This window comes from Halichoerus grypus, chromosome 9 (genome assembly GCF_964656455.1).
Source record: "Halichoerus grypus chromosome 9, mHalGry1.hap1.1, whole genome shotgun sequence".
Classification (NCBI taxonomy): domain Eukaryota; kingdom Metazoa; phylum Chordata; class Mammalia; order Carnivora; family Phocidae; genus Halichoerus; species Halichoerus grypus.
The window spans coordinates 141,727,698-141,755,160 of record NC_135720.1 but is presented as its reverse complement, the minus strand read 5'-3'; the positions used below and the strand labels follow the sequence as shown (position 1 = coordinate 141,755,160).

Below are 27,463 nucleotides of genomic sequence, written 5' to 3'. Positions count from 1 at the left end.
CACCTTGCGGTCAGCCCTGCCCACTTGCTTCCCACCTACAAACACAGAGGGAACAGAAATAAGAGCACTTAAGGCACAACTGAAGGGAAGGGTCCACCCGCAACTTCACTGGGGGATGTTCTGATTGGCTGAGGTCGCCTAGGCATCTGTCCAACCAGAGAGTCGAACGGGCCGTCCTGTTTTTACGTATATTCTCTTATTATCGTTCGTCCAATCAGACCTGGTTATTTCAAACCTCATTTGAATACACGGACTATAAATGAACTCCTTCCACCAAGTCCCTGAAAGGCGTCAGTCTTAGAGGGCAGCTTGTGTTCCTCTTGATTGTCTAAGGGGTTTTCCTGAGTCTCTGGGGAAGGCGATGAGAAATGTGAGGACCGCAAACAGGAGTTTTATTTGTTGGGCGAGATCCTAAAGCAACTTTGCCCTATAGTTCAGCGATGGTAGTGGGGCGTCGGTTCTCCTGGGGAACCCGGGCAGCTGGGGGAGGCATGCTTCTTCTGCTACCCCGGGGTCGTGTTGGGCAGTCTCACCGGAAGCAAAGGCTTGCTTCAGACCTTGACGTTCTTTCATCAAATGGGTGTTTCCTGTGTGATGACCATCAAGGACACCAGATGGAAGTGAGCACTAATAAACACTCGATAATTTTATTTTGAAATGTCCTATAAATGAGATTTATAATTTCATGAAATTTAAATTCCTCAGAGGTGCATCCAGGTTGTTGCATGTATCGGTTTCTTTTCTTTTTATTGCTCGGTAGTATTACATGGTAGGGATAAATAACAGCTGGTTTAACATTCACCTTTTAAAGGACATTCTAGTTTTGACTGTTATAGAACAAACAAAACAAAAATAAACCACCCAAACCCTGCAGTGAACATAGAGGTCTTTGTGTAAACGTCAGTTTTCATTTCACTGGGATGAATGCTCAGTACTGGGAGTACGGGATCATATGGTAAACATACGCTTTGCATTTTAAGAAACTGCCAAGAAATTTTCCGAAGTGATTATACCATTTTGTTTTCTCACCAGCGATGTATGAGACATGGAATTTCTCTACATTTATGCCAGCATTCAATGTTGTCGCTATTTTTTATTTTAGTTGCCTGATAGGTATATATTGATATCTCATCATAGTCTTAATTTGCATTTCCCTAATGGTTATTAATGTTAATGTTTATTAATTTCTGTGAAATGTCTCTTTGTGAGTTTTGCCCATTTTTTAATGGGATAATTTGGGGTTTCTTTACTATTGAGTTTGGAAAAGTCTTTATATATTATAAATATAAGTTTCTGTCATATTTATAGTTTGCAAATATTTTCCTTAAGTCTGTAGTTTGTCGTTTTAATCTTCTTTACAGGACTTTCACAAAACAAACATTTTTACTTTTGATGAAATTTACCAATTTTTTTTCTCTCCTGGATGGTTTTGGTATGTTTAAGAACTTTTTGCGTAGCTCTAGATCCCAAAGATTTTTCTCTTTCTTTCTAAAAGGTTTACGGTTTTACATTTTACATTTAAATCTACCATCGGTTTTGAGCAAATTTTTGTGAAAGGTGTAGGGCTTAGGTTGAGTTTCCTACTTTTGCCTATTGGTCTAGCATCATTTGTTGAAAAGATTATTCTTCCTCCCTTAAATTTCTCTTTCATCAGTGTCAAAAACTAGCTGGCCTTACCTGTGTAGGACTATTTGTGGGTTCCCTGTTTTGGTCCATTGATCTATTTATCTATCTCTTTCCTATTACTACACAGTCTTGATTACCATATTATAAAATATGTCTTAAAACTGGGGAGAGTGATTCCTCCCACTTTATTCTTTCTTTTCAAAATTGTTTGATATTATAGTTCCTTTACATTTCAGTTATTAAGTTTTAGGAGTTTTGGTTTTGTTTTGTTTTGTTTTTTTGTGGAGTCCTTCTGATTTTCCACATGGACAATCCCATCATCTTCAGATAGAAGGAGTTTTATTTCCTATTTTCAAATCCATATGCCTTTAATTTCTATTTCTTGCTGTATTGTGCTATGAAGGACTTTAGAAGTTGAATGTAATGGTGATAATGAATATCTTTGCCTTGTTCCTGATCTTACCGGGAAGCATTGACTCTCTCTTCATTAGTATGATATCTGTAGAGTATTTGTAGATGTCCTTTATCAGACTCAGGAAGTTCTCTTCTATTCCTACTCTGTTGAGAGTTTTTAATCAGGAAAGGATAGTGAATTTTGTCAAACATTTTCTCTGCATTCATTACTATGATCATAGTTTTCTTCTTTATACTGTTAATATGGTAGATTACATTGATTGATTTTGAATATTGAACCTGTCTTGCATTCCTTGATCTTTATACATTATTGGATTTGACTTGCTATTATTGTTTCTTTTCTATGTTCATAAGGGATATTGGTCTGTAGTTTTATTTTGTACTGTTTTTATGTTATATGATTTTAGTATTGGGCTAATTTTAGAATCAACTTCAGTTGGGAAGTGTGTTCTTTCATTTTCTGGAAGAGACTGTGTAAAATCAGTGCTATTTCTTCTTTAAACATTTGGTAGAATTCTTTACTGAAACCATCTGGGTCTACAGATTTTATTTGAGTGAAAGTTTTTAGTTACTATTTCCATTTCTTTAAAAGTTATAAGAATATTCCATTTTTCTACTTTATCTCAGATGAATCTTTCTAATTTGTGGCTGCTTGCAGTGTTCCCTTATTATCATTTTAATGGTCTGTTATATCCTGTTTTATTTCTTTTTTTTTTTTTTTTTTTTTTTTTTTTTTTTTTTTAAAGATTTTATTTATTTATTTGACAGAGAGAGAGATAGCGAGAGCAGGAACACAAGCAGGGGGAGTGGGAGAGGGAGAAGCAGGCTCTCCTCTGAGCAGGGAGCCCGATGTGGGACTCGATCCCAGGACCCTGGGATCATGACCTGAGCCGAAGGCAGACGCTTAACAACTGAGCCACCCAGGCGCCCAATCCTGTTTTATTTCTGAGATTGGTAATTTCTCTCTTTTATTATCAGTCTTGGTAGAGCTTCTCAATTGTATTGATTTTTCTAAAAGACATTCTGTTGCAATGGTTTTTCTATTGTTTTTCTGTTTTTAATCTCATTGAGTTCTCTTCTTCCTTTTTTTTTTTTTTTTTGGATTGACTGATTTTAAAGAGAGCAAAAGTGGGAGGGGCAGAGGGAGAAGGAGAGAGAAACTCAAGCAGACTCCATGCTGAGCGTGGAGCCCAACTTGGGGCTGGATCTCCTGACTCTGAGATCACGACCCAAGCCAAAACCAAGAGTCAGATACTCAACTGACTGTGCCACCCAGGTGCCCCGAGTTCTTTTCTTATCTTTCTTCCTTTTTGCATTGAACTTATTTTGCTCTTCTTTTTCTATATCTTCACGTGGAAGTTTGTAGTAATGATTTGAGAACTCTCTCCTTTTCTGATACAAACATTTAGTGCTAGATTTCCCTCTCAGCATGACTTCAACTGCATCCTACAAAAATTTTTAAGTGAATTTTATTTTGAGATAACTGTAGATTCGCATGCAGTTGTAAAAAAATATTACAGATACCATGTAGCATTTACTCCATTTCCCCAAAAGGTACATATTGCAAAACTTAGTACAATATCACCACCAGGATGTTGACATTGATATAATCAATATAGAATACTTCCATCACGGCAAGGATCCCTCATGTTTCCTTTTTATAGCACAGACACTTCTCTGCCAACCACACTCCCTCTTGACTCTTGGGTCACTAATACAGTTTCTGTTTCTTTATGTCATTTCAAGAACGTTATGTAAATTGAATTATATAGGAGGTAATCTTTTGGGATTGTTTTTTAAAAAATAGACTTTGTGGGCACCTGGGTGGCTCAGTTGGTTAAGCATCTGCCTTTGGCTCAGGTCATGATCCCAGGGTCCTGGGATGGAGCCCCGCATCAGGCTCCCTGCTCAGCGGGGAGTCTGCTTCTCCCTCTACCCCTCCCCCCTGCTCGTGATCTCTCTCTCTCTCACGCTCTTTCTCTCTCTTAAATAAATAAAACCTTTTAAAAAAATAAAAAATAGACTTTATTTTTAAAAGCAGTTTCAAGTTGACAGAAAAATTGGGCAGAAAGTACATATACCCCATATACCTCCTCTGCCTCTATGTTAGTGTGGTACATTTGTCACATCAATGAATCTCTGTTGGTACATTATTATTAATGAAAATCCATAATTTACATTAAGGTTCACTCTGTGTTGTGCAGTTAGTTCTGTGGGTTTTGACAAATGCATAATGTCATGTGCCCACCATATAGTATTATAGAGAATGGTTTCCTTGTCTTAAAAATCCTCTGTGCTTCATCTCTTCTTCCCTGCCCCCTCCTACACCAAAGCCTGACAACCACTGATCTTTCTTATTGTTCTTATAGTTTTGCCTTTCCCAGGATGTTATTAGACTCATGCAGTATGTCGTCTTTTCAGACTGGCTTCTTTCACTTAACAGTATGCTTTTAAGATTCCTACTGCCTTTTCATGGCTTGATAGCTCATTTCTTTTTATCACTGAATAATACTTCCTTGTATGGATGTACCATAGTTTATTTATCCAGTCATCTATTGAACTGAATTGTGAATAAAACTGCTATAAATATTTGGGAAATATATATATATATATATCTGTGTGTATACATATATATATATGATAGATAGATAGATAGATAGGTAGATAGATAGATAGATAGATAGATAGATAGATAATTGCTGGATCAAATAGTAGGCTAACATTTACTTTTATAAGCAACTGTGTCTTTCAAAGTGGCTGTACCATTTTTCACTACAACCAGCAATAAACAATAGTTTTCTGTTACTTCAGCTCCTAGCTAGCATTTGGTGGTGTCAGTGTTTTGGATTTTGGTCATTCAAGTAGGTGTGTAGTGGCATCTCGTGATTTTAATTTGAAATTACCTAATGACATAGGATATTGAACACCTTTTCATGTGTTTATTTGCCATCTGTATATCCTTTTTGGTGAAATGTCCATTTATGTTTTTCATACATTTTTTAAATAGATTGTTGAGTAGTTTTTTAGTGTTGAGTTTTGGGAGTTCTTTATATATCTTAGATACTAGTCCTTTGTAAGATATGTGCTTTGAAGGTATTTTCTTTGAGTCTATAGCTTGTCTTTGCATCCTCTTAAAAGAGAGGGTATTAGTTTCTTATGGCTGCTATAACAAATTATCACAAACTGGGGGGTTTAAAACAGAAATTTATTCTTGTATAGTTTTGGCAAGGAGAAGTCAAAATCAAGTTTTAACAGAACTGCTTCCTTCTGGATGCTCAGAGAGAGAATTTGTCCCACGTTTCCCTCCTGGTTTCTGGTGGCTTCCAGGAATCTTTAGTGTTTCTTGGTTTGTAGCCATATCACTTCCAGTCTCTGCCTTCGACTTTCACATGATCTTCTCTTCTCTGTGTCTTCTCTTGGGTCTCTTATAAGGACACTTATTATTGGATTTAGGCCCTACCTGGGCCCTTAAGATGATACAAGATCCTAAATTGCCCAGAAAGAACACAGATAGCAGCTTAGAATCTAAGCAGAACCTGAATGGTTGGGATTAAGGAGAATCAGAAGAAAGGTGTTAGGACTGAAATAACTTATATCATGTAGGATTTAATTTCTCTGTGATAGCAAAGGTAGAGGAGATTCATCTGAGGAATCCCAAATTTTGCTGCCAGATTTTAAAGAGAAAACTGTCAGTGATCTAATAATATTGTTATATTCCAGTGAATGCAACAAATTTACTTCTTATTTCCAACATTGTGTTATTTGGGTGCCATTCTTATATGATGGTCATATATTATTGGTTGATTAACATACTAATGAGTTTAGTTGGACTGTGTAAAAGTATAGTTCAGGATGGGAAGATAGATGTCAGTTTTATTTCTACTAGGTAGAAAGTAAAATGTGGTCCAGTTCTGATAAATTTCAGGATTTTATTTTATTTTATTTTTTTTTAGATTTTATTTATTTATTCATTAGAGAGAGAGAGCGTGGGCGAGAGAGAGTGAGCGAGAGTACAAGCAGGGGGAGCTGCAGGCAGAGGGAGAAGCAGGCTCCCTGCTGAGCAAGGAGCCCGATGCGGGACTCGATCCCAGGGTACTGGGATCATGACCTGAGCCGAAGGCAGACGCTTAACCGACTGAGCCACCCAGGCGTCCCTTTTTTTTTTTTTTTTTTTTTTTTAATTTTTTTTTTTTTTAAATTTCAGGATTTTAAAGGACCCATGGGGCAAGAGAAGAAACCATAAGTGACAGACCAGCCTATCTCACTGCCCTCTTATGGATTCTAGCGGCAGAGGGTGGGATTGGGTTGATGACCCCATGGAATAGAGTCACAATGTTCTGATGATCCACAAAGTCTCAAAAGGCCAGCCATACCCCTTGTTTGGTGCTAAGTTTGTTGTTGTCACAACAGCCCTAATCTAAGTTTGCTCTTTTCCCAAGGAGAATGGCACATCCGCCCCCAAGAGTCTGCTAGATGGTTGCTCTATCTACTCTGCAGGACTAAAAAAGTTCCATTGTAAAAATTACTGCGCATTAAGGTGAACTGCTTCAGAGGCCTCGGTCACCTTTAATTAGGTAATTTTCAGCGTCCTGTTAAAAGAGTTGTGGTCAATTAAATGCTTATTTGTTGCGGGTGAATCTGTTACTGTTCTTTATAACTTTTTTATAAATCTAAGTTCTTTCTCAGAAAATGTGAGTGGCTCTGAAAAGAGCCTTTTGGTTTGGACAGGGGGTTTGAGGTGCACACTCTGCTAGACGCCTACTTTCCCTTGGCCTTGTGGTGGCTCTCGGTCTTCTTGGGCAGCAGCACGGCCTGGATGTTGGGCAGGACGCCGCCCTGCGCGATGGTCACGCGGCCCAGCAGCTTGTTGAGCTCCTCGTCGTTGCGGATGGCCAGCTGCAGGTGGCGCGGGATGATGCGCGTCTTCTTCTTGTAGCGCGCCGCGTTGCCCGCCAGCTCCAGGATCTCGGCCGTCAGGTACTCCAGCACGGCCGCCAGGTACACGGGCGCGCCGGCGCCCACCCGCTCGGCGTAGTTGCCCTTGCGGAGCAGGCGGTGCACGCGGCCCACCGGGAACTGCAGGCCAGCGCGAGAAGAGCGGGACTTCGCCTTGGCGTGGGCCTTGCCGCCTTGCTTGCCGCGTCCGGACATAGTTGGAGAACTGATGTGTAATAGCGGAGAAAATTTCCGTTGGGGCAGGTGCCCGGCCTTTATATAGTCTAATGGTAGGTTGTGAGTTGCTATTTGATTGGCTGATAGTCTACCAATGAGAGAACATTCCTGGAATCACCTCATTTACAAACACGCCACTACCCATTGCCCAATCAGATGTTGTCTGCCGAACACGTCATTGAGCGCTGTGCCTATAAATACCACACTTGGCCTCCTCAAGTGCGGGCTGTTGGCCACGTTGGAGCTGTTTGCCAGCCATGCCAGAGCTAACCTCGAAGGGCACTACTATTTCCAAGAAAGGTTTCAAAAAAGCTGTAACCAAAACTCAGAAGAAAGAAGGGAAGAAGCGGAAGAGATGCCGTAAAGAGAGCTACTCCATTTACATCTACAAGGTGCTGAAGCAGGTGCACCCCGACACGGGCATCTCGTCCAAGGCCATGAGCATCATGAATTCCTTCGTTACTGACATCTTCGAGCGTATCGCGGGCGAGGCGTCCCGCCTGGCGCATTACAACAAGCAGTCGACCATCACGTCGCGGGAGATCCAGACGGCCGTGCGCCTGCTGCTGCCCGGGGAGCTGGCCAAGCACGCCGTGTCCGAGGGCACCAAGGCCGTCACCAAGTACACCAGCTCCAAGTAAAACGACTCCAGTCACCAGACAAGCTTTATAACCCAAAGGCTCTTTTAAGAGCCACCCACATTTCCCAAAAGACTGTAGGCTCTTAGTTGTAATGTATGTGGGTAGGTCTTCTGATCTCGGGTTGTGATCCGACGGTCCTGGGATCAAGCCCCACATCAGGCTCCTTGCTCAGCGGGGAGCCTGCTTCTCCCTCTGCCTCTGCCTGAGGCTCCCCCTGCTTGTGCTATCTCTCTCTGACAATATCTTTAAGATAAATAAGTGATCTGATAGGTCACATGAAAAAACACGATGTGCATTTATCATTTGTGCAGTGACTTATGAACTGAAGATCCAGCACTGAAGTTTGTAATTTATGCAACTATTCACTATTGAAATTTGTACTGCGTTGTTGGCATTGGCGTTATTTAACCGAACTGTCATAACAAATTCATTTATATCAAAACCGTGCAGTGTGAGATTTGTCTCTAGAAATAAGCACCCCACTAAAGAAGCTAGGAAAAATAAAAAAGTGAGTCAGTGGAAGGCGAAAAGTTAAATAATGAAAAACCTGGAAAAAAACACTTAGGAAAAAGAAATGGCAAAACCGTTTTTAAGTTTTTTCATTACAGGAAAACTAATAAATGCAAAAGTAAAGAAATAGCAAATAAATACATTTTAAAAAATAAAAGATTAGCCAGTAACTGATGGGGTTTGTGAGAAAACACAAACACAAATTTAGGGATAATAAAGGACTTATAGTTACAAACAGTGGAGATAAAATCATTAGATACCAATTTGCTTATCTCTAAAAGGATAACTTTAAATGATTTTCTTGTAAAATATAATTTACCAAAACTTATTACAAATTATTAGCAAATCTAAACAAAACAGTTTCATAAAAGAATAGGGAAAATGGTCAAAGAATTGTCAACTGAAGAAGTTTGAAAAGAAGAATTTTACCAAAGTTTTCAAGAAAAGAGAATTCCAATGTATTCAGTTTCAGGTATTAAAAAGACAGTTATTTTCTAGGGGTGCCTGGGTCACTCAGTCCGTTGAGAGCATCTGACTCTTGGTTTCAGTTCAGGTCACGATCTCAGGGTTGTGGGATGGAGCTCCACACTCAGCGGGGAGTCTTCTTGGGATTCTCTCTCTCCCTCTGCCCCTTCTCCCCCCCCCAACTCCTGTATGCCTGTGCACATGCACATGTGCTCTCTCTCTCTATCTCTCTCTCTAAAATAAATAAATAAATCTTTAAAAGAAAAAAAGACCATTCTCTTCCATATTATTTTTATGAATTGAAAAAAAATTTATACTAAAAGCAGAACACCATTACACACAAAAAAGGAAAATAGAGATTATCTAAATTATAATATTGAAGCATAAATTGTACACGTATATTGACAGCCAGAATTCAGCAGAACATTAAGTGAACAACATGATGCCCAAAAAAGTTTTTATGCAGAAATGCAAGGATAACTCAGTATTAGGAAGTTTATTAAAATAACTCATCATAATATGTCTAAAGAGGAAAGGTTTATGATCAATCCCCAGTGATGCTGAAAAGGCATTTTCTAAAACTCAATATCCATTCTTAACTTACAGTTCTCAATAAAGTGGACATAGAAGAATTATTTCTCATTATTATGAAATATATCTAATGAGAAATAGTGCATAAGATTCTTCAGCAAAATGAGGAAAAAGCAATGCCTACTCTTTTCATTTCTATTTAACATCATTATGAAGGCTGTGAGCCATTGAAATCAGACAGGAGAAAGAAATTAGAAGCAAACTAATTAAAAGGCAGTAAAATGTTTATTTTTAGATATTATCATAAAAATGTAAAACCCAACAGAATTTACCAGAAAGCCAACAAGAATATAAGTCAATTCAGTAAGGTATAATAGGATATAAAAATGATGCACAGATATCGATACTTTGACCTAGAACAATTAAATACTAGAAGATCTGAATAGGGAAATACACCATTTACAATAAGACCAAAACCAAAATACCAAGAATTATATTTAATAAAAAAAAAAATGCCAAATTTATATGAAGGAAACGGATTTGTCCTTCCAGTCACATGGTCCCATTCCCTGTAGGTGAATGGCTCATGCAGTGCTTGTAACTAGACTCAGGTTTAGAAAAGGGACAAGGTGGGGTGCCCGGGTGGCTCAGTCAGTTAAGCGTCTCTTGATTTCAGCTCAGGTCATGATCAAAGGGTTGTGAGATGGAGCCCCACATTGGTTCTGTGCTGAGCTGGGAGTCTGCTTGAGATTCTCTCTCTCCCTCTCCCTCTGCACCCCTCCCCCCTACTCTCTCTCTCTAAAAAAAAAAGGGGGGGGGACAAGAAAGTCCTCAGGGAAGGCTTTTCTTGCTCTCAGAGACCCAGTGAAATAGACTATCTCTTCCTGCCTTTACTTCCTCCCATCTGCATGAACACTTGGAACTGTGGCCAGCATGAGGGTAAAGTCGGTGCGGAGAAGAGCTGAGGCAATCAGGGCAATGAGCCAGGACTCTGATCATCCCACTCCTGGAATTTCTCTGCCTTTGGGCATCCTGATTAGTGATATTACTTATTGTATCAGCTCATTCATTTGGTACTTCCTGTTATTTGCAGCCAAAACATAATCTGAAGTAAAACCCGCGTCAGGCTTGGCACTATCAGGTGGTACTAAAGTTTATTTAATGCAAATATATATACATTTCTAAATCATAAAAAAGTGCTTTAAATTAAGTCAAGTTGAGGATTCCAGCTAAATCACAGGTTCACTGGAAGTAATTTGATCCCTTTCTTTTGTCCTTGAATTCAGTCGTACACGGACTTCAATACTTGGTCTCTTTTCTAAGAGTCCAGATGACGTGGTCATACAGGACACGAACACCATTTAATGATCAATCCTACGACAGAACAAGTGATCATAAGGTGTAGAAAAGCAATGTAAAAAGGGAAGAGATTCAGTTAAAGTTACTGTTTACCAGCAGATTGTGGTTAGCCAGGTTATCCAATATGAAATACCTCATGGTAACATTTACACATTCCAGGGTCAACATGCCCTCTACAAATAACGGGCTACAAACCTGTAACATAGAAGACCTCAAGCCAAGAGACAGCACCTCAAACTGCAGCTTGAGGGCAGCTAGGCTAGTGTATAGGACAAATTCTTTCATGCACATAAGTAAGCAGGAAGCAAAACACATTCTCCAGGCCACACTTCCCTAGGGTCCCAAGAGTTCTCCACAGCTTCAGGCCCTTGTCTTCTAATAGGGAAGATTTTTGCAAAAGGCCGAGTAGCTCGGTTAAACATCTGCCTTCTGCTCAGGTCATGATCCCAGGGTCCTGGGATCCAGCCCCGCCTCAGATTCCGTTTGGCCTTCTGCTTGTCCCTGTCTGCCCTGCTGTGCTAAAATAAAATTTTAAAAAAAAACCCTGCTGCGTCCCTTGTGAGCCTGGTCTCCCCCAGCAACCCCATCCACATGTACAGATTACAAATGCTTTCAAACTCGCTTAGAGCATTGCTCGTATGGAGACACTCAGGGATCCCATGAAAAATACTGGTAGCCCTAGAATGTAATGTGAATCTCGGCCCCGTTGGGGACAGTACTTAATCGGCTTCAGTTGCCAATAGTTCCACACCACTGTCTGGTCCTAACCTGGCTGAACAAGTCGCACTAATCAAATAGAACTAGCACCTACTTTTACCGGTTTTAGAAACAAGATTTTTGAATTCTCAGCTTGGCACAATCTAGGGACTGTGCCGTGTCAGTGGAGAGCCCACAGCCCTTCTACAGAAAATGTAAGTGGCTCTTAAAAGAGCCTTTGGGTTAGATTAGCTGAAGACGCTTACTTGGCAAGTTCACTTGGAGCTGGTGTACTTGGTGACGGCCTTGGTGCCCTCGGACACGGCGTGCTTGGCCAGCTCCCCGGGCAGCAGCAGGCGCACGGCCGTCTGGATCTCCCGCGACGTGATGGTCGAGCGCTTGTTGTAATGCGCCAGGCGGGACGCCTCGCCCGCGATGCGCTCGAAGATGTCGTTGACGAAGGAATTCATGATGCTCATGGCCTTGGACGAGATGCCGGTGTCGGGGTGCACCTGCTTCAGCACCTTGTAGATGTAAATGGAGTAGCTCTCTTTACGGCATCTCTTCCGCTTCTTCCCTTCTTTCTTCTGAGTTTTGGTTACAGCCTTTTTGAAACCTTTCTTGGAAATGGTCGTGCCCTTCGACGTCGGCTCCGGCATGATGAGTGTACAGCTCTATAGCGTTACAGCTCTCCAGTTACAGCTCTAACGGCTCCAACCAGCTCCAAGCAAGCGAAGAGCACTCAAGCCTGGCGAGAGCAGTATTTATAGGCACAGCTCTGAGGTGACACATCGAGCAGACACCATCTGATTGGTTACTGGGTAGTGGCGTGAATGTAAATGAGGTGATTCTGGCCGGGCTTTCTGATTGGCTAGACGGCCATCAGCCAATCAGATAGCAAATCACAACCTACCGTCAGGCTATAAATAGGCCTAGTAGCGGCTTTAGCTGCTGTCGTTTCCCGCAGAGCGCTCAGTCATGTCCGGGCGCGGGAAGCAGGGTGGCAAAGCACGCGCTAAAGCCAGATCCAGGTCGTCTAGAGCTGGCCTGCAGTTCCCGGTGGGCCGAATCCACCGCCTGCTCCGCAAGGGCAACTACTCGGAGCGGGTGGGCGCCGGCGCGCCCGTGTACCTGGCGGCCGTGCTGGAGTACCTGACGGCCGAGATCCTGGAGCTGGCGGGCAACGCGGCGCGCGACAACAAGAAGACGCGCATCATCCCGCGCCACCTGCAGCTGGCCATCCGCAACGACGAGGAGCTCAACAAGCTGCTGGGCCGCGTGACCATCGCGCAGGGCGGCGTCCTGCCCAACATCCAGGCCGTGCTGCTGCCCAAGAAGACCGAGAGCCATCACCACAAAGTCCAGAGCAAGTAATTTCCAAGCCCTGAATCCCAGTGAGTGACCTGAACGTTTGGAGAAAAAAAAACCAAAGGCTCTTTTCAGAGCCACTCAAATGATCAGTGAAGGCTGTGCATTACTTACCGTATGTGTGACGTGTTTACCTATATGTACATGTACCATGAATCTCGGTAAAAATCCAGCACTCTAAAACGACCTTTGGTTCTACTAACGGGGTCTTTTGAGTTTTAAAGCTGTTAAGGCTGAACAAGCCTTCCTGGTAAGTGGTCAGCTAGGAAGGTTTTTCTGAGAGCGCAGGGGGAGGGCCAGAGAGAAGGAGGGAGAATCTGAAGCAGTCTCCATGCTCAGTGCATCCCATTGCAGACTTTGATCTCACCACCCCTAATATGACCTGAGTGGAAATCAAGAGTGCTTCACCTAACCGTGAGCCACCCAGGCGTCCCAGACAGCAAAGTGTTTAGTCACCACGTACCGGAGTCATTGGGAGGAGGAACTGCAATTACGCTATCATTACAAACCCCACTTCGTTTCTGAGCCAATGTGAACAAGTGACTTATTTTTTTAGAGAGAGCATGGAGGAGGGGCAGAGAGAGTGAGAATCCCAACCAACTCCACACTCAGCTTGAGCCCCACCTGGGCTTGATCTCTGGACCCTGATATCATGACCTGAGCTGAAATCGAGTCCCACACTTAACCCACTGAGCCACCCAGGCGCCCCTAAACAGGCAACTTTAGTGCTAATATTTTATTGAGTTAAGGACTATACTTTTTTTTTTTTTAAGATTTTTATTTATTTGACAGAGAGACAGAGGGAACACAAGCAGAGGGAGTGGGAGAGGGAGAAGCAGGCTTCCCGCTGAGCAGGGAGCCCGATGTGGGACTCGATCCCAGGACTCTGGGATCATGACCTGAGCCGGAGGCAGACGCTCAACCACTGAGCCACCCAGGCGCCCTGAGTTAAGAACTATACTTAAGTGATGATTGGATAAGACCAAACAGGAGGGGGCGCCTGGCTTGCAACTCTTGATCTCAGGGTTGTGAGTTCCAGCCCCATGTTGGGTGTAGAGATTACTTAAAATCTTAAAGAAAAAAAGAAAAAGAAAGAACAAACAGGAGAGATGTAATCTTGTAGCTTTCGATTTAACTGGTGACAGTCCTATCACACATCAGTCCAGCAAGATTGCCTGGTTTTCTTAAAGTATCTTCTGAAAAGGAATTTCCTTTCAAATATGCTAGTATTATTCAGTATCCTGAAATCTTTAGACAATATATGAGAAAACCAAAAGTTAGCAAGTTAATCTTAAAATTCAGGGCATATGTGAATATTTGATTCGTGTGGTTTCACACACATGCTTAATAAAAAGGACTAGAATAGTTTCTTAAAATACAGAACAACATATCTCAAAACCAAGTTTGGTGTATCATGTGTGATGGAGAGAACTAGTGTCAGTCTCATAAGAGGCAGGAATATGACAAGAATGTCTATCATAATTATTTGAAATTATTAAGAAATTTTGGCCACGCTTTTCAAAAACTTTGACAAAATAGTTTCAGTTGATTTGTTTGTACTGTGAACACCAAGAAAAATTGGAAAACAAATGAACATTTAGTTAGTTAGACTGTCAAATACAAAATTACAAAATATTCAGTAGTCCACCTTATCTAAAAGAAAAAATCTCATTGGTTTTCAAAAAAAAAAAGCAAGCCATTCCAGACACTTGAGATCTACACATAGGATATGTATAGAAATAGATATGAAGAAAGGTATAAAGTTCTATAAGAAGTTAAAAGATGAGAATTAAGTACATAATATGTTGATTAGGGAAAATTGGATTATGAAAGAGTTAACCCTCTCTTGAATTAATGTACATAAATATCAATTAAGGCATGTAATTGGGGAGGGCACAAAAGGAAGGAAAAATTTTGAAGACTAAAAAATTGCACAGATATACTGAACAAAATTAGATAATGTTTAGAACATAGCAATTAAATTTTTTAATGTGAAATTTTAAAATCAAGGAAGAATAATGCTATACACAAGTGATTGTCTAAATGAGGGATATGTGAAAAATCTAAACAGAAAAATTCTAAATAATTTAAATAGATACACCTCCATCAAGGAGGTAGAGTTTAAGTCCCCAGCCTTGCCAAAGCACAGAGTATGGAAAGGCAGGGGAGATAGGAAGTGACTTTATAGTAGAGAAATCTAGCAAACACTGTCTCAGCCAGGTGATCAGTGTTCACAGCATCAGTGATAAGCCACGTGGAAAACATGGGCCTTTAATATGGTATGTTGAGAAGGGCATGTCACTTCTTTGGTCTTCCTCCCAACAACCCCATACTTCCAATCAAACCATGAGGAAAATGTCAGGCAAATCCAAGTTGAGGAGCATTATACAAAATATTTGACTATAAATCCTCAAAATTATGAAAGTCATAAAAAATTCTGACAAGGAATTCTGATGAGGAATTTCCTCATCAAGGAAATTCTGACAAACTGCCAGAGCTCAGAGGTGGCTAAGTAGACATGACCACTAAATGTCATATATTATGGATTGGATCCTAGAACAGGAAAAAAACAAAACAAAACATTAGGTAAAACCTATTGAAATCCAAAGTTTAGAGTTCAGTTCACTGAGATGTACCAATGTTAGCTCCTTGCTTGTGAGAAACGCACAAATATTGACAATAGGAGAAACTGGGTGAGGAGGATACGGGAACTCTATCTTGACAACTTTTCTGTAAATCTAAAATTATTCCAAGTTAGAAAACTTACTGAAAAGAACAAAACAAAATAAACTTACTAAACAAACAAACCCAAACCAAAACAAACAAACAAAAAAAACCAGGAAGAGTTCTAAATGCAAAAACGAACAGATGAAATACAACTCTTCACACCAGATCCTTTATAGCTAATTGGAATAGACTTTTGGCTTCTCAAGTGCCCTCTCTGTCACTGGTCTTTCCCCCAGCCCACACTGATGTGGGAAACAAAGGCAGAAGAAAAATTATTAGATTTCCTTACTGCCTACAGCCCACTGACAAGTCCTTGAAACACGCAGAGGGACGTTTCTCTAGGGACTCAACTGCCTCGATGTTAATACTTTGCTAAGGGCAAAAGGCAATCTGAGCCCAAACTCACCCCCCCCCAAACCAGGATCCTTTAGGTCTACTTTAACATATAAAAATTCCTTTAGAAATTTCCTTTATCTCTATCCCCCAAGATACGTGTTGGCAATCATCCCCCAAACGTATGACCCCCAAGCATATACATCTGAAGGCTCTTGTGACTAAGGTTTTATTAGACAGTAATAAATGACCTTTTCCCAACAACAGCTAGATCCCTCAAGGTCCTGGAAACCCTGCTTCCAAAGTTCCTTAGAGACTTAACGCTATCCCTAACTACCTCCCAACTTGAAAGTATATAATGGGCCACTCCTCATGACCCCAGTACAGCTCTTTCTGCCCAGGGGTCCTGTCCCGTGCTTTAATAAAATCACCTTTTTGCACCAAAGACGTCTCAAGAATTCTTTCTTGGCCGTCAGCTTCAAACCGTAATGTCTTTCCTACATCCTGTTCCCAGGATCTGTCCATGTCCCCCAGATGACAATGGGTTGCCCAATATCAATGTCTTGTCCCACAACTTGGTTCAGCACAGATATCAGCGTCCTGTACCAGGTATTAGGGGCTGAATGGAGATTCTTGGCTTTCATTCTTTGCAGTGAATGTGGCCAGGTCAGACCCTTCGAAGATGGCGGCCTAGATGGCCTGTCTCATTCCCAGCTCCCTGAGAATTTACTGCACTTTATAGAGTTCCAGGTTCCTAGGTTCCCGCATGGCCCTCATTGAGCCAAACCTCCCTATAGGCTAGAATAATTCAATCTATTTGGGAGTGAGTACTTTGACCCCCTGAGCCCCGTGCAGACGCCGCCAGAGGGCAGGGTGTATTGTGATGCTCATCATCTCTGCCTCCAGCCTGGTCAGAGAAATGCTACAGCCCCCATATCCCATAGCCACACCAACCATGCAAGGACACTTCCCCTGGCCTTCTGCTGGAACTTGGCAGCTAAGTCAGTAAGCTCAGTGGGAAAAAAGGGGAGGGGGGCACCTGGCTGGCTCAGTTGGTAGAGCGTGCAACTCTTGATCTCAGTCATGGGTTCAAGCCCCATGCTGGGCACGGAGGCTACTTTGAAAAAAAAAATAGCTCAGTGCGAGTATATTCTCTCATCATGACTGATGTGGAAATATCGGGGTTCAGAGCTGATGGACAAGAAAGAATTCTTGAGATTTTCAGTGCAAGAAGATGTTTTTTTATGATAGCATGGAACAGGACCCGTGGGCAGAAAGAACGGCACTGGGGGCCTGATGGGTGACTGATTATATCTTTGGAGTTGGGGGAGGTAAAGAGAGAGGGAAGTTTCTAAAAGGACTTTCATATGTTAAAGAAGACTCACAGGGTCCTGGAGGCCTTGCTGTTGTCAAGCTAAGGTTGTCTTTCCCTCTAGCAGAACATTAACGTGAAGACAGTTGGGAGTTTCCTGGAGGAGTGTTCTACTCTGCCCGCCTCAAGTATTTGTCAATGGGCTGTGCTTTTGTCTCCCTTTGTATTAGGGTCCAAGCATTCACCAGCAGTCACCACACCTCCTCCTCTTCCCTCTCCTCGCCTTCCCAGGGATTCCACCCTTTAGCATCCCAACCAGGCTTTGTCACAAGCTCTCTGACCTTGATCTGCAGCGGCTTGCGCCCTCCTCGTTCTGCACAACAGCATGCTAAGGCCTCCAGCACTGTCCTGCTCACCTGCCAGCCCCGAAGCCTGCAGACTAGGGGCAACTGCACGTCCTTCTCTAACCTCAGCTCTTCCAACTTTCCAAGCCGTACTTGGGTACCAGGGGCCATCGAACTGCCCACAGAGGAGGCCTGCCCACTGTGGCAGCCACTGATTTCCCTTTTTTGCCACCATATGTGTGCACACTTCCTCCACCAAATGCATTGGACTGGCTGGCGTTTTCGGGCGTCCCTGTACTCATGCAGCAGTTCCCAAGCATCTGACCTATGGGCCACCCCTCCCCACAGGGCCAAACTCGGGTTCCCTTTTCGGATGCCTCTTGCCTAAGACCCATTTCTTTGGTATCCTGGTTGGCTCGCCAGTTGTTGGTTGGCTCACAACTTTGGGACTTCCCCGAGTGAGAATCAAAATTAGCCCCTGTACTCAGAGGGCAAGGAGAGACTGAAGGCAGAGGCCGGCACTCTAGGTTGATAAGTGGCAGCTTTACTAAGCAAAGGAACTAGCATACAAGGCTTGTCTTGGGCGGCAGCAAGATGAGTAGATCTCCACACCTACCCACCAGAATCTTAAGAGTTTCTGTAGAGGCCATGCCTGGGTTCAGTCTTGTGTATCATTCCAATGGTCTCAACACGGTGCTCTCTCAAGGCTATCTATGCCCTCGAAGGGACTCCTAGTACAGGAACAGTGGGTGGGACATACATTCCAAGGACAGGGGAGTGGGTATGGAGCTTCCAATGGCCCTGGTCCAGTTTGAGGGTCAACCTCTCAATGACCTCCTCCAGCAATGTCTGTCAACGGTTCCCCCAAAACTCGGATTGTCCAGCTCAGCTGTGAGATGTAGCCCCTGCCTACATTGCTGGGCTCTTTTCTTACAACAGTCTCCCATGTTGTGGTTTTATCCATATACTTAAGTTCCTTGGACCCACTTTGCTTTAATTCACTTTTGCCTTTCTTAGTTATATTCCCTCCCTGGAATGTTCTTCCTTCCTCTCTTCATTTAATTAGCTTTTATAAATCTTCCAAGATTATTTTCATGCATTACATCATTTGTGAAGCTTTCCTTGACCATCCTCCATCTTAGGGCCATTTAGCTGTTCCTCTTTGGTGATCTTGTTGAACCCTGAATGAATCTCAATTATAGCATTTCATATGTTCCGGTAGAAGTTGTATCCATCCATTTCAGAGAGAAAGAGAGAAAGAGAGCATGTGAGTGGGGGGAGTGGCAGAGGGAGAGGGAGAGAATTCGCAAGCAGACTCTCTGCTAGCTCGGAGCCCAACTTGGGGCTCGATCCCAGGACCCTGAGATCATGACCTGAGCCAAAAATCAAGAGTTGGATGCTCAACCGAATGAGCCACCCAGGTGCCCACTACTTAGTATTTTAATGACAAAAATAATAGCAACATAGAAAATTGAGGGGGAAAAGGCATCCATGACTTCAACATTTTGACAAATTTATTCTAATTTTTGTGTGTTTTCTACTAGCCTTTATGAATACAGAATATTTTCTATTTCAATATTATGATTTTTTTTAAAAACGTCATATTATTAGGTTTTTTCCCAATTCTTATTTTCACTGGGTACATAATAGTCCATCAAAAGACATTTATTGAGCATTTACTATGCATCACCACTCAGTGCTTTATGTACTTGGTATTGTTTAATTTTCAAAATAATCATGTAGGTAGGTACTATTATTATACCCATTGCACAGATGAAGAGATTCAATCTGTTTAAGATCACAGAACTAGCACTGGAGCCGACATTTCAACCCAGACATTCTGACTCTAAAGCCCACTTTAACCACCACTATGCCAGAATGGATAATTTGCCATAATTCACTTAAATATACCGTTCTCCCATTGTTGGCTCTGAACATTTTATTATTACAGTCAGTGCGATAATGAACATCCCTATGCAAGTAGCTTCTTCCTCCTTCTGAAGTATTTGCTTAAACCATTCCTAGGTATATAGGATGAATGGGTCAAAGAGTATGCAAGATTATTATGGCTTTTTCTGCATATTGTTCAATAATTCTTCCAGATGGCTGCATGAAAAAGCTGCCAGCAAAGCATGAGAATAGATCTGTTTTATTTTGCGCTCACGGAATTTGGTGTTGTTTAAAGAAAGATTTGCTTCGTTGGTAAGTTAAAGCCCTACCACATTATTTTTATTTTAATTTGCATTTCTTTTTATCAGAGTGAGACTGGACATTTTCATTCGCTCCTATATACAGATAGACGCAGATGGAAGTATTGACAGTTGCATGTTTGTCTTGTCAGTTTGTCCCATCTTGTGAAATGTCACTTTGGGTCCTTTCAAAAATTAAACAAGAAATTCATATTTGTTGTTTTCTAACCTTATAAAACTTAAGTTATGGTAGACCCCTCCCAGAATATTTGTAAAATCTGAATAAAACAATTTTATAATGTCATCAATAAGAGCCAGTTGGATTTCTGAAACGGCCCCTTGAGGAAGGACGTATTCCGCATTAGTGTGAAATGTGGTCACACATGAGCTCCTCTCAAGTCAAATATAATCTTAGCTGACACCAGAGGGAGCCCACCAGGCATTCCAGGGGAAAATATATCCAATATTTTAACACGTCTCTGAAATGGCACTTTTGAAAACGTACAGTGAAATTTGAATACTGCAGTTAATAGTCCTGGGGAGAAAAATATAAATCAGCGCTGAAAATATTCATTCAGACCCCAACCTTTCGTTGAACTAGGAAAGATATAAAATAAGAATGGTGATTACATGAACAATTGTAGAACCCCCACAGGTGGCTGTTCAGGTCTTTTTTCAATGGCTATTTCTGGCTCCCGTGAGCATGGGAAACAGACCGACCTGCCTCAGAACCCACCTGTTGAACCAGTTCCCTAACCTCTCTGTTCCTCGTCTCCTCCTTGCACACTAATACCTGCCTCACAGGGGCCCAAATCCTAGATCACATCAAGAAAGCATCTGATCAGTTAGTGCTTTTCTTCATCTAGTACGGTGGTTCTCAACCAGGGGTGACTCTGCCCCCCCCACGGAACAGTGAGTAATGTCTGGGGATGTCTGTGGCCAATGGAAATGAGAAAAAGCCCTTGAGTCCGGTCTGGGTTTGAGTCCTGGCTCTACTCTTTCTGCCTGGGCGATGGGGAAGGTCTCTCGACAGCTCAGCCCTCTGTTTGCTCATCTGGAGCGTGGAAGGAAGAACCCCTCGTGAGTCCGTGTGGATTTCACAAGGTGTCAGTTGTAAGCCCTTCTCCTCTGCTGGTCAGGCTATGCGTGCGTCCTGCGGCCAAGCTCAGAATTTACCGCAGAGTTACTCTCGTTCAGCTTCAAGGTGCCAGCTGGAGGCAGGTGGATTCTGCTATTGGTCATCCAGTGTGTGAGGATCGTGTGGTCAACACTTTGTGCCCATTGTTTAAGATGCAAATGTAGAAAAGCATCTGAAAGGTGGCTTCGTGCCCGGGAGCCCACGTCCTGCCTCCTCTCCTGCCTGTCCTCTGTCTTCAGCCCGCTAAGGAGCTCGGCTCTCCGCACACTTCTCTTCTCTGCCTCACGACAGGCTACGTCGGGGCCCACATTTGTCTAAACAGAGACCAGACGCCCACACCGTGTATCTGAAATGTATGCATAAAGCATGTAGTTATGCGTCTCCCACCAGATCAGAAAGTTACTGGAAACTTTGAATGACACAGTGAGAAACCCCAGGGAGGCTAACTTTATGGGTGTCCTTTCAGAAAAGAGGTCGTGCGCAATGGAGAATCATGTGTCATGGTTGGGGCCACATCGAGGAAGTCGGGGGATGGCCGTCAGGACGGGGCAGCAGTAACATGCTGGGGCTCCCGTGTGCGGGTGGGGAGGACAGACGGAGCCCTTGAATCTGGCCTGTTGTTCCTACAGCCAGCCGATCAGCAAAGGCTGCTTCTCAGAGAGGAAAAGTAGAAGCATCTCAGGTAAACATGGGTCTTTAAATGAGATTTGGTGTAAAATCCGTGTGGGCCTCTTTTGCTTGTTCTCCTGACTGACTCACCACGGGTAAGCTCCGTGTCCCAGGCAGCTGTGGAAGAACGGAGGGAAAAGCCACTCTCTCTTCCAAACGTTAGCTCCTGTGGGTGTGGAGGGGCCAGCCTTACCCAGCTGAGTGAAACAGAACAAAACAGAACAAAGCCCACTTTTCACGTTTGGCCCAGAAGCATCCGGAGGTGGAGGCCCACAGGGGAGGCCCCAGTACCTGCGTGTTCTCTGAGGTGGGCTTCTCTGCCCCAAGGTAGAAACCCCCAGGATCAGAGACAGAGGCAGAGTCCTCCTATCCTCGCGCCTCCCCGTGAACATGCGTCGCTTACAACCCCGAGTTTTTCTGGGTCTAGAAGCTGCTACTAAAGGCAATAGTTCAAGCGGGAAACCCAGCCTCTCCCATCACCAGGGGGGAAATCTGTTCTCATTCTGACCAGGAAAGACATCACTGTTTCTGCTGAACATAACCAAGCATTGCCTGTGGGGTTCATGGGAGGGGGGCCGCGTTCACTGTGGTGTCAGCAGTCTAGCGATGGCCCCGCTGCTGTCCTAGCCATCCACCCCGTGGAGCTCTGGGGTTTGGAGGGGTGAGGTGGTGGCAGAAAGTGGGAGCCAGACTTGGGGTTCTGGTTTAGTGAAGAGCTCTTTTAAGTGGACCAGAATCCCTAGGGAGATGAGGAAGGTTTGAAGGACAGACATCGCCCCCTCCCCCACTCCTGGCTGCCAAGCCCACAGCTGGTTAACTGATGTCCAGTTGTGCTCTAACCTGGTGCTGCCCAAACGGGCAGGGGATGGGTGCTGTGTAGAGGTGGAATGAATTAAAGGAGGGCGCTCAAACTCACTCTCAGGGTCTGCTGCCCAGGATCTGCCTCAGCCAGGGAGCAAACGGGTGAGGGGGGCACAGAGCTTGCCGAGAGATTCGGGGAGAGAAATCACACACCAGGCCTTGTACCTGGGTGCCTGAGATGCCTATCTGCTAAGAGCACTTTTATCCAACAAACCTTCCCATAAAGGGAAAAGCCTTAATTGGCAGCCGAGGTAACATTTCAGTAAAATGGAAGTTATAAGGGCGCCTGGGTGGCTCAGTCGGTTAAGCCTCTGCCTTCAGCTCAGGTCATGACCTCAGGGTCCTGGGATCAAGTCCCACATTGGGCTCCCTGCTCAGCGGGGAGTCTGCTTCTCCCTCTCCCTCTCTGATCTCTCTCGCTTTTGCTCTCAAATAAATAAATAAAATCTTTTTTAAAAAAAATGGAAGCTGCAAGAGAAAGGACGTTGTATTTATTTACTATTTATTTCCTAATAAATTACATAAACTAAGTGGTTTAGACAATACGAATTTACTGTCTTATAGTTGTGTAGATTCAGAAGTTTGACCTGGGTCTCACATGGCTAAAATCAAGGTTGGGGGGGGGGAGGTTTGCCCTGTTATAAATAATCTGATAGTAAACATCTTTTCTCGAAGACATCTGTCGTGTTTTCTCCCCTTAGGATAGGTTCCTAGAAGTGAGACTTTTTTTCCCCCAAGAAGTTAGTTTTCTTTCTTTTCATAAAATACCTCTTCTTATGGAAGTAAGGTTGGGGCACTTTGATCCCTGTAAAGGGGACTGACTTGCCACAATGGATGTGGACTAATAATCTAAAATGGCATGGAGGCAGGAGACCAACCACATGTCCATGACAGTGGATGAGATCACCAGGAAAGCCAGTGGGCAAAGAATGGACCCTACAAACACAAAGCTTTAAAGGGCAAGTGAAGAATATTGAAAGATAAGAGGAGAATCACGAGAGCTTGGTATCTTGAAAGTCAAAACAATAGATCAGGAACAGGTAGTGATGAACATAGTTGGATGGATGCAACAGAGGGCCCAGTGGGACAAAGGTTAAAATGTACCTCTTGGGTCTATCAGATACGTAGTTATTATCGACCTTAGACTGTCTCTTACAGAAGAGTAGTGGGCATAGAAGACCACTTACAATGGGCCGAGGAATCCATGGGAGATGAGGAAGGGCAGAAAGCAGTCCAGAATATTCTTCTGAGATGTAAGAATGGGATGGGGAGGAAGAGATGGAACATAGTGAGCAAGAGAAAGCACAAGTTGGGAACCAGCCAGTAGGAGCATCTGGGTGTTCTTGTCATCTCCCTTTTAGGCTTCATTTTTCTCTTAATGATAGTTATCCTGATTCCTTGGATCTGCAGACCATTTTCCTTGGCTAAAAGGATAAAGGTATGCTAGGAGATGGGAAGTTTCTACCCTCTGCCCATTGCTGGCAACTTCATCCACTCATTGCCCTTTAGCTCCCTCTTCTTTGATCTGAACTCCACCTCTTCCCTTCATAGGAACTCAGAAAAACACCTAGAATGGGATTTTCCAAACTCATCTTATTGGGGGCTTTAGTTTGTTTTTACACGCTTTTGTGTCTTCATAAAAACTGATTTCCTACTGCCTTTTGTAAGATCCTTTCTAGGCATGAATTCATCAGAGCTCCCTGTCCCTCCACATTTATTTTTTTTGTTTTGTTTTGTTTTTAGAAACCACTCTTCCCTCTCTTCTTCTTCAGGATCATTTGTTCTTTTAATGTAATTACATATTTTTGTGCCAAGCACTCTAAGAGCCCTTGTAAGGTCTTTGGTGGCACTAAGCCCCGAAAAGCTTATGAGAGAGCCCTCATTCCCTAAACCGTGTGCAATTCAGAACAAAAATAAATGTTTTAGTGATAAAATTATACATGTGTGCTGAGATTAAAATAACTTCTTTCAGTTTTTTTTTATTGCAAAATTCTGGGCAGGGATTTACCAAAGCTGATCTCTCCTCATCTGGGGGAATGTCTGCTCTTCTTACTTGCCAAGCAAGGGCTGTATCTCTCTGCTGGGTCCTTGGACACTGGGCTCCTCTGCTAGACTCTAAGTTCTTTGCCTACAGCTTGTGTCCTTGCCTCGAGAGGTGCCCGATTGAAGGAAGCCATCTTGGTGTCCCCATTTCCCCAGGGAGGAGGCTTCAGTTATGTTTGTGTCTTGTCTGCCCTCCTCTTTCCCCTCCTCTCTGCTTCCACTCACATACAGTTGTAAGACGCATAATAAGACAGCAGAAAATAGAAATGATAACAGAGGAAATCCAACATATGCATCCACAATGCTGGGTAGTCACATGCACTGATCCTTCCGGAAACTCTGTGAGCAGTTGTTTCTGTCCTATCTCCGTTTTACAGGTGAGGGTACTGAGAAGGATTTGGCCAAGGCCCCTGTTGTGGGTTGAATTGTGTCTTCCCAAAATTCCTACGTTGAAGTCCTAACCCCCAGTATCTCAGAATGTGATCTTATTTGGAAACAGGGTCATTGTAGGTGGAATTAGTTAACGTGAGGTCACACTGGAGTAGGGTGGGCCCCTAATCCAACATGGTGGGTGTGCTTATAAAAAGGAAAAATTTGGACACAAAGAGACATGCACACCCGGGAAACACCGTGTGACGATGAAGGCAAGAATTGGGGTGATGCTTCTCCTAGCCAAGAGACACCAGATGTTGCTAGCAAACACCCAGAAGCTTGGGGAGAGGCATAGAATGGATTCTCCCTCACAGTCCTCAGAAGGAACCAGCCCTGCTGACATCTTGATTTCACACTTTTAGCTTCCAGAACCGTCAGACAACACATTTCTGCTATTTACACACCCCTAGTTTGTGATACTTTGTTACAGAAATTCTGGAAAACTGAGTGAGTTCCTAGCAAAGCTGGGATTTGGGTCCAGCCTTTCTGACTCTCAGTCTAATGTTCTTTTTCTGATAGGCCAGTTGTCTCATTTCCTGAGGGGAAGCGACCACTGCCACCAGGATAGTCTAGGACTGCCGCCTGGACGAGGTGGGCTCTGTGCTGTGCTTGAAGATCAAGAGAGTTCTGATGCATGGAAGGGGGAGTGGGGAATGAGAGCAGCACAGACAAGAGCCAGGAAGGCTCCAGGCCAGTCTGGCTGGGAACAGATAACCGGTATTAGGAAGCACCTGGTTATAACTTTTGCATATTCTGAGTATTACAAATATGATCTTGTAAGGGGTTGTAAATCTCCTAGAGATAAAAGTCATGGCCAGTAGGGAGCGACTTAACATTTCTGTGAACCTGAGCATGCCATTAATCAAAGGTCAGGCTTCCACAGAAGCAAGCTCTTTGGCTAGCTGGCAGGCAGGCTGGGGAATGGGGAGTGAGAGGGTCATTGGAATATGTCGAACAGCCTGGTCAGGCAAGCAGACACCTCTCGGGTAGGTTACCTGATCTTCAGAGATTAGGAGCGATCCTCTGTGTCTGGAAGACCACTCTGTGTGTCCTGTTAAGGCAAAACATTTGGTGGAGATGCCATTTTTTTTGTCAGGAACAGTTAATGGATATAATCTCATTTTGATGGTGATGGTGGTGGGGAGGTGTCAGGACTTTTGTTTTCTTCTCTCCCCAAAAACAGTGAAAAGGAAACTATCAAAACAATGGTCAAGGGACTGGCAAAAGGGAATGGTTTGGGTTGAGTTGACCCAGGGATCCCCAAGCATGAGATCACAGATGGGACTGGCTGGGCCAGTCCTTGAGTGATGGTGACCTTTGTAAGCCCAGGAGGTGTTGATCCAAGCAGAGATGGAAAGATGAAGGGGCCAGCTGCGGAGCTTGGTGCATTTATCTGCTCTGCACTCAAGGGTTGTTATATTGAGAATCTACATCTGTTAAAGGTCATCACCCACCCTAGAGCACGTGAGCGGGGGCGCGCCAGCCCCCCGATGACAGCACGTCTGATCTAATTGCAGGCTGCCCTCTCTGACAGCCCGTCTTGACCGAACACGTGCCGCCTTCCCCACCGCCGGCTTCACGCGGGGTCACACGAGGCTGCAATCCTGGTGCAGCCGCTGAGGACAGTTCTCAGATAATCACTCCGCAAAGCGATATCATTAGCAGTATTGACGCCTGCCTGCAGGTGCTGTAACTGCGCCTGTGGTAATCAGTGCTGACTCAGAATGGCACAGATTTATAAAGACACTGAGAGCGTGTGCTCAGCCAGGATTCCCACGCAGCCCACCCTCCTCCTCCCCCAGCATATGCGCAATGTTCCTACTCGGTTCTTCTACAGTCTGCACTCGGACACCCAGGGGAGTAAAATTTTGTCTCCATGTCTGGGAGACTCACTTCGCACCTGTGCTGAGGACTGACCCTGGACCGTGTTTCCCTCCTCCACTTTGAGAACGGTGGGAGCCATAGAGACTCCAGTCTGGGAACAAAAGTCCCCGGGGGGTCCTGTGTTAGCCAGCATTTGAGGGCTAGGACTCTAACTCTGCTGTGGACAAATAGGCCCAGCTAGAACTTCACGGCCCCCAGGCTGGGGAAAGGGGAGGCCCAGGGATTTCATTTTTTGTGGTTATTCGCTTTACATTTTTCCCCTTCCAGTTTTCCTCAGATACCTTTAATTGACTGGAAACTGTTACCATTAAGGAGGCAAGGGTATTTTGTGAACTATTTATCGGGATTCCATATTTGTGAAAAAAAATTGCTTTCTTGCTTTTCATTTCTTGTGGATAATTTTTAGCTCCCATTTATAATGCCTGCCTGGTCCTCTCTAACAACATTTATGTGGTAAAAGATTAAGTGTGAGTGAGAGGGGTCTGAGGAAAAAATGACCTGAATCAAGTGTTATGTTCTAGAAATTTCACCATGTGTGACTTTACCCATCCCAAAACTCATGTAGAGGACACCTGCTGTGTCTCACTGCCAGGTATTCGTCTTCCTTTTTCTGGTAATTGAATTCTCTGTCCTAAAACATTCAGGGTCATTTAGGAAGGTCAAAGTTTGCAACAGGGATCGTTGGACCATCTCAACCAGAGCTCGATAAACTTCTTCTGTAAAGAAACAGAACATATTCTTGGCTTTGT

The 27,463-nt window shown here is 43.6% G+C and overlaps 4 protein-coding genes across 4 annotated transcripts; 2 read left to right on the top strand and 2 right to left on the bottom strand.

Moving 5' to 3' along the window:
* Window positions 1-6,725: 6,725 nt before the first annotated feature.
* LOC118548414 (histone H2A type 1-C-like) lies at window positions 6,726-7,191 on the bottom strand. Its single transcript, XM_036112340.2, has one exon. It carries the CDS (start codon window positions 7,189-7,191, stop codon window positions 6,799-6,801), a length of 393 nt encoding a protein of 130 aa, XP_035968233.1. The 3' UTR covers window positions 6,726-6,798.
* A 278-nt stretch (window positions 7,192-7,469) lies between these two features.
* Window positions 7,470-7,893, top strand: LOC118548417 (histone H2B type 1-A). Its single transcript, XM_036112344.2, has one exon. It carries the CDS (start codon window positions 7,470-7,472, stop codon window positions 7,851-7,853), a length of 384 nt encoding a protein of 127 aa, XP_035968237.1. The 3' UTR covers window positions 7,854-7,893.
* A 3,778-nt stretch (window positions 7,894-11,671) lies between these two features.
* On the bottom strand, window positions 11,672-12,073 carry LOC118548416 (histone H2B type 1-A-like). Its single transcript, XM_036112343.2, has one exon. It carries the CDS (start codon window positions 12,071-12,073, stop codon window positions 11,690-11,692), a length of 384 nt encoding a protein of 127 aa, XP_035968236.1. The 3' UTR covers window positions 11,672-11,689.
* Window positions 12,074-12,392: 319 nt separating this feature from the next.
* Window positions 12,393-12,788, top strand: LOC118548406 (histone H2A type 1-H). Its single transcript, XM_036112333.2, has one exon. It carries the CDS (start codon window positions 12,393-12,395, stop codon window positions 12,786-12,788), a length of 396 nt encoding a protein of 131 aa, XP_035968226.1.
* The last annotated feature ends 14,675 nt before the right edge of the window (window positions 12,789-27,463 follow it).

Excerpts from the sequence above, each read along its gene's own strand:
- LOC118548406 (XM_036112333.2), top strand. The coding sequence starts at position 12,393 with ATGTCCGGGCGCGGGAAGCAGGGTGGCAAAGCACGCGCTAAAGCCAGA.
- LOC118548417 (XM_036112344.2), top strand. The coding sequence starts at position 7,470 with ATGCCAGAGCTAACCTCGAAGGGCACTACTATTTCCAAGAAAGGTTTC.
- LOC118548414 (XM_036112340.2), bottom strand. The coding sequence starts at position 7,191 with ATGTCCGGACGCGGCAAGCAAGGCGGCAAGGCCCACGCCAAGGCGAAG.
- LOC118548416 (XM_036112343.2), bottom strand. The coding sequence starts at position 12,073 with ATGCCGGAGCCGACGTCGAAGGGCACGACCATTTCCAAGAAAGGTTTC.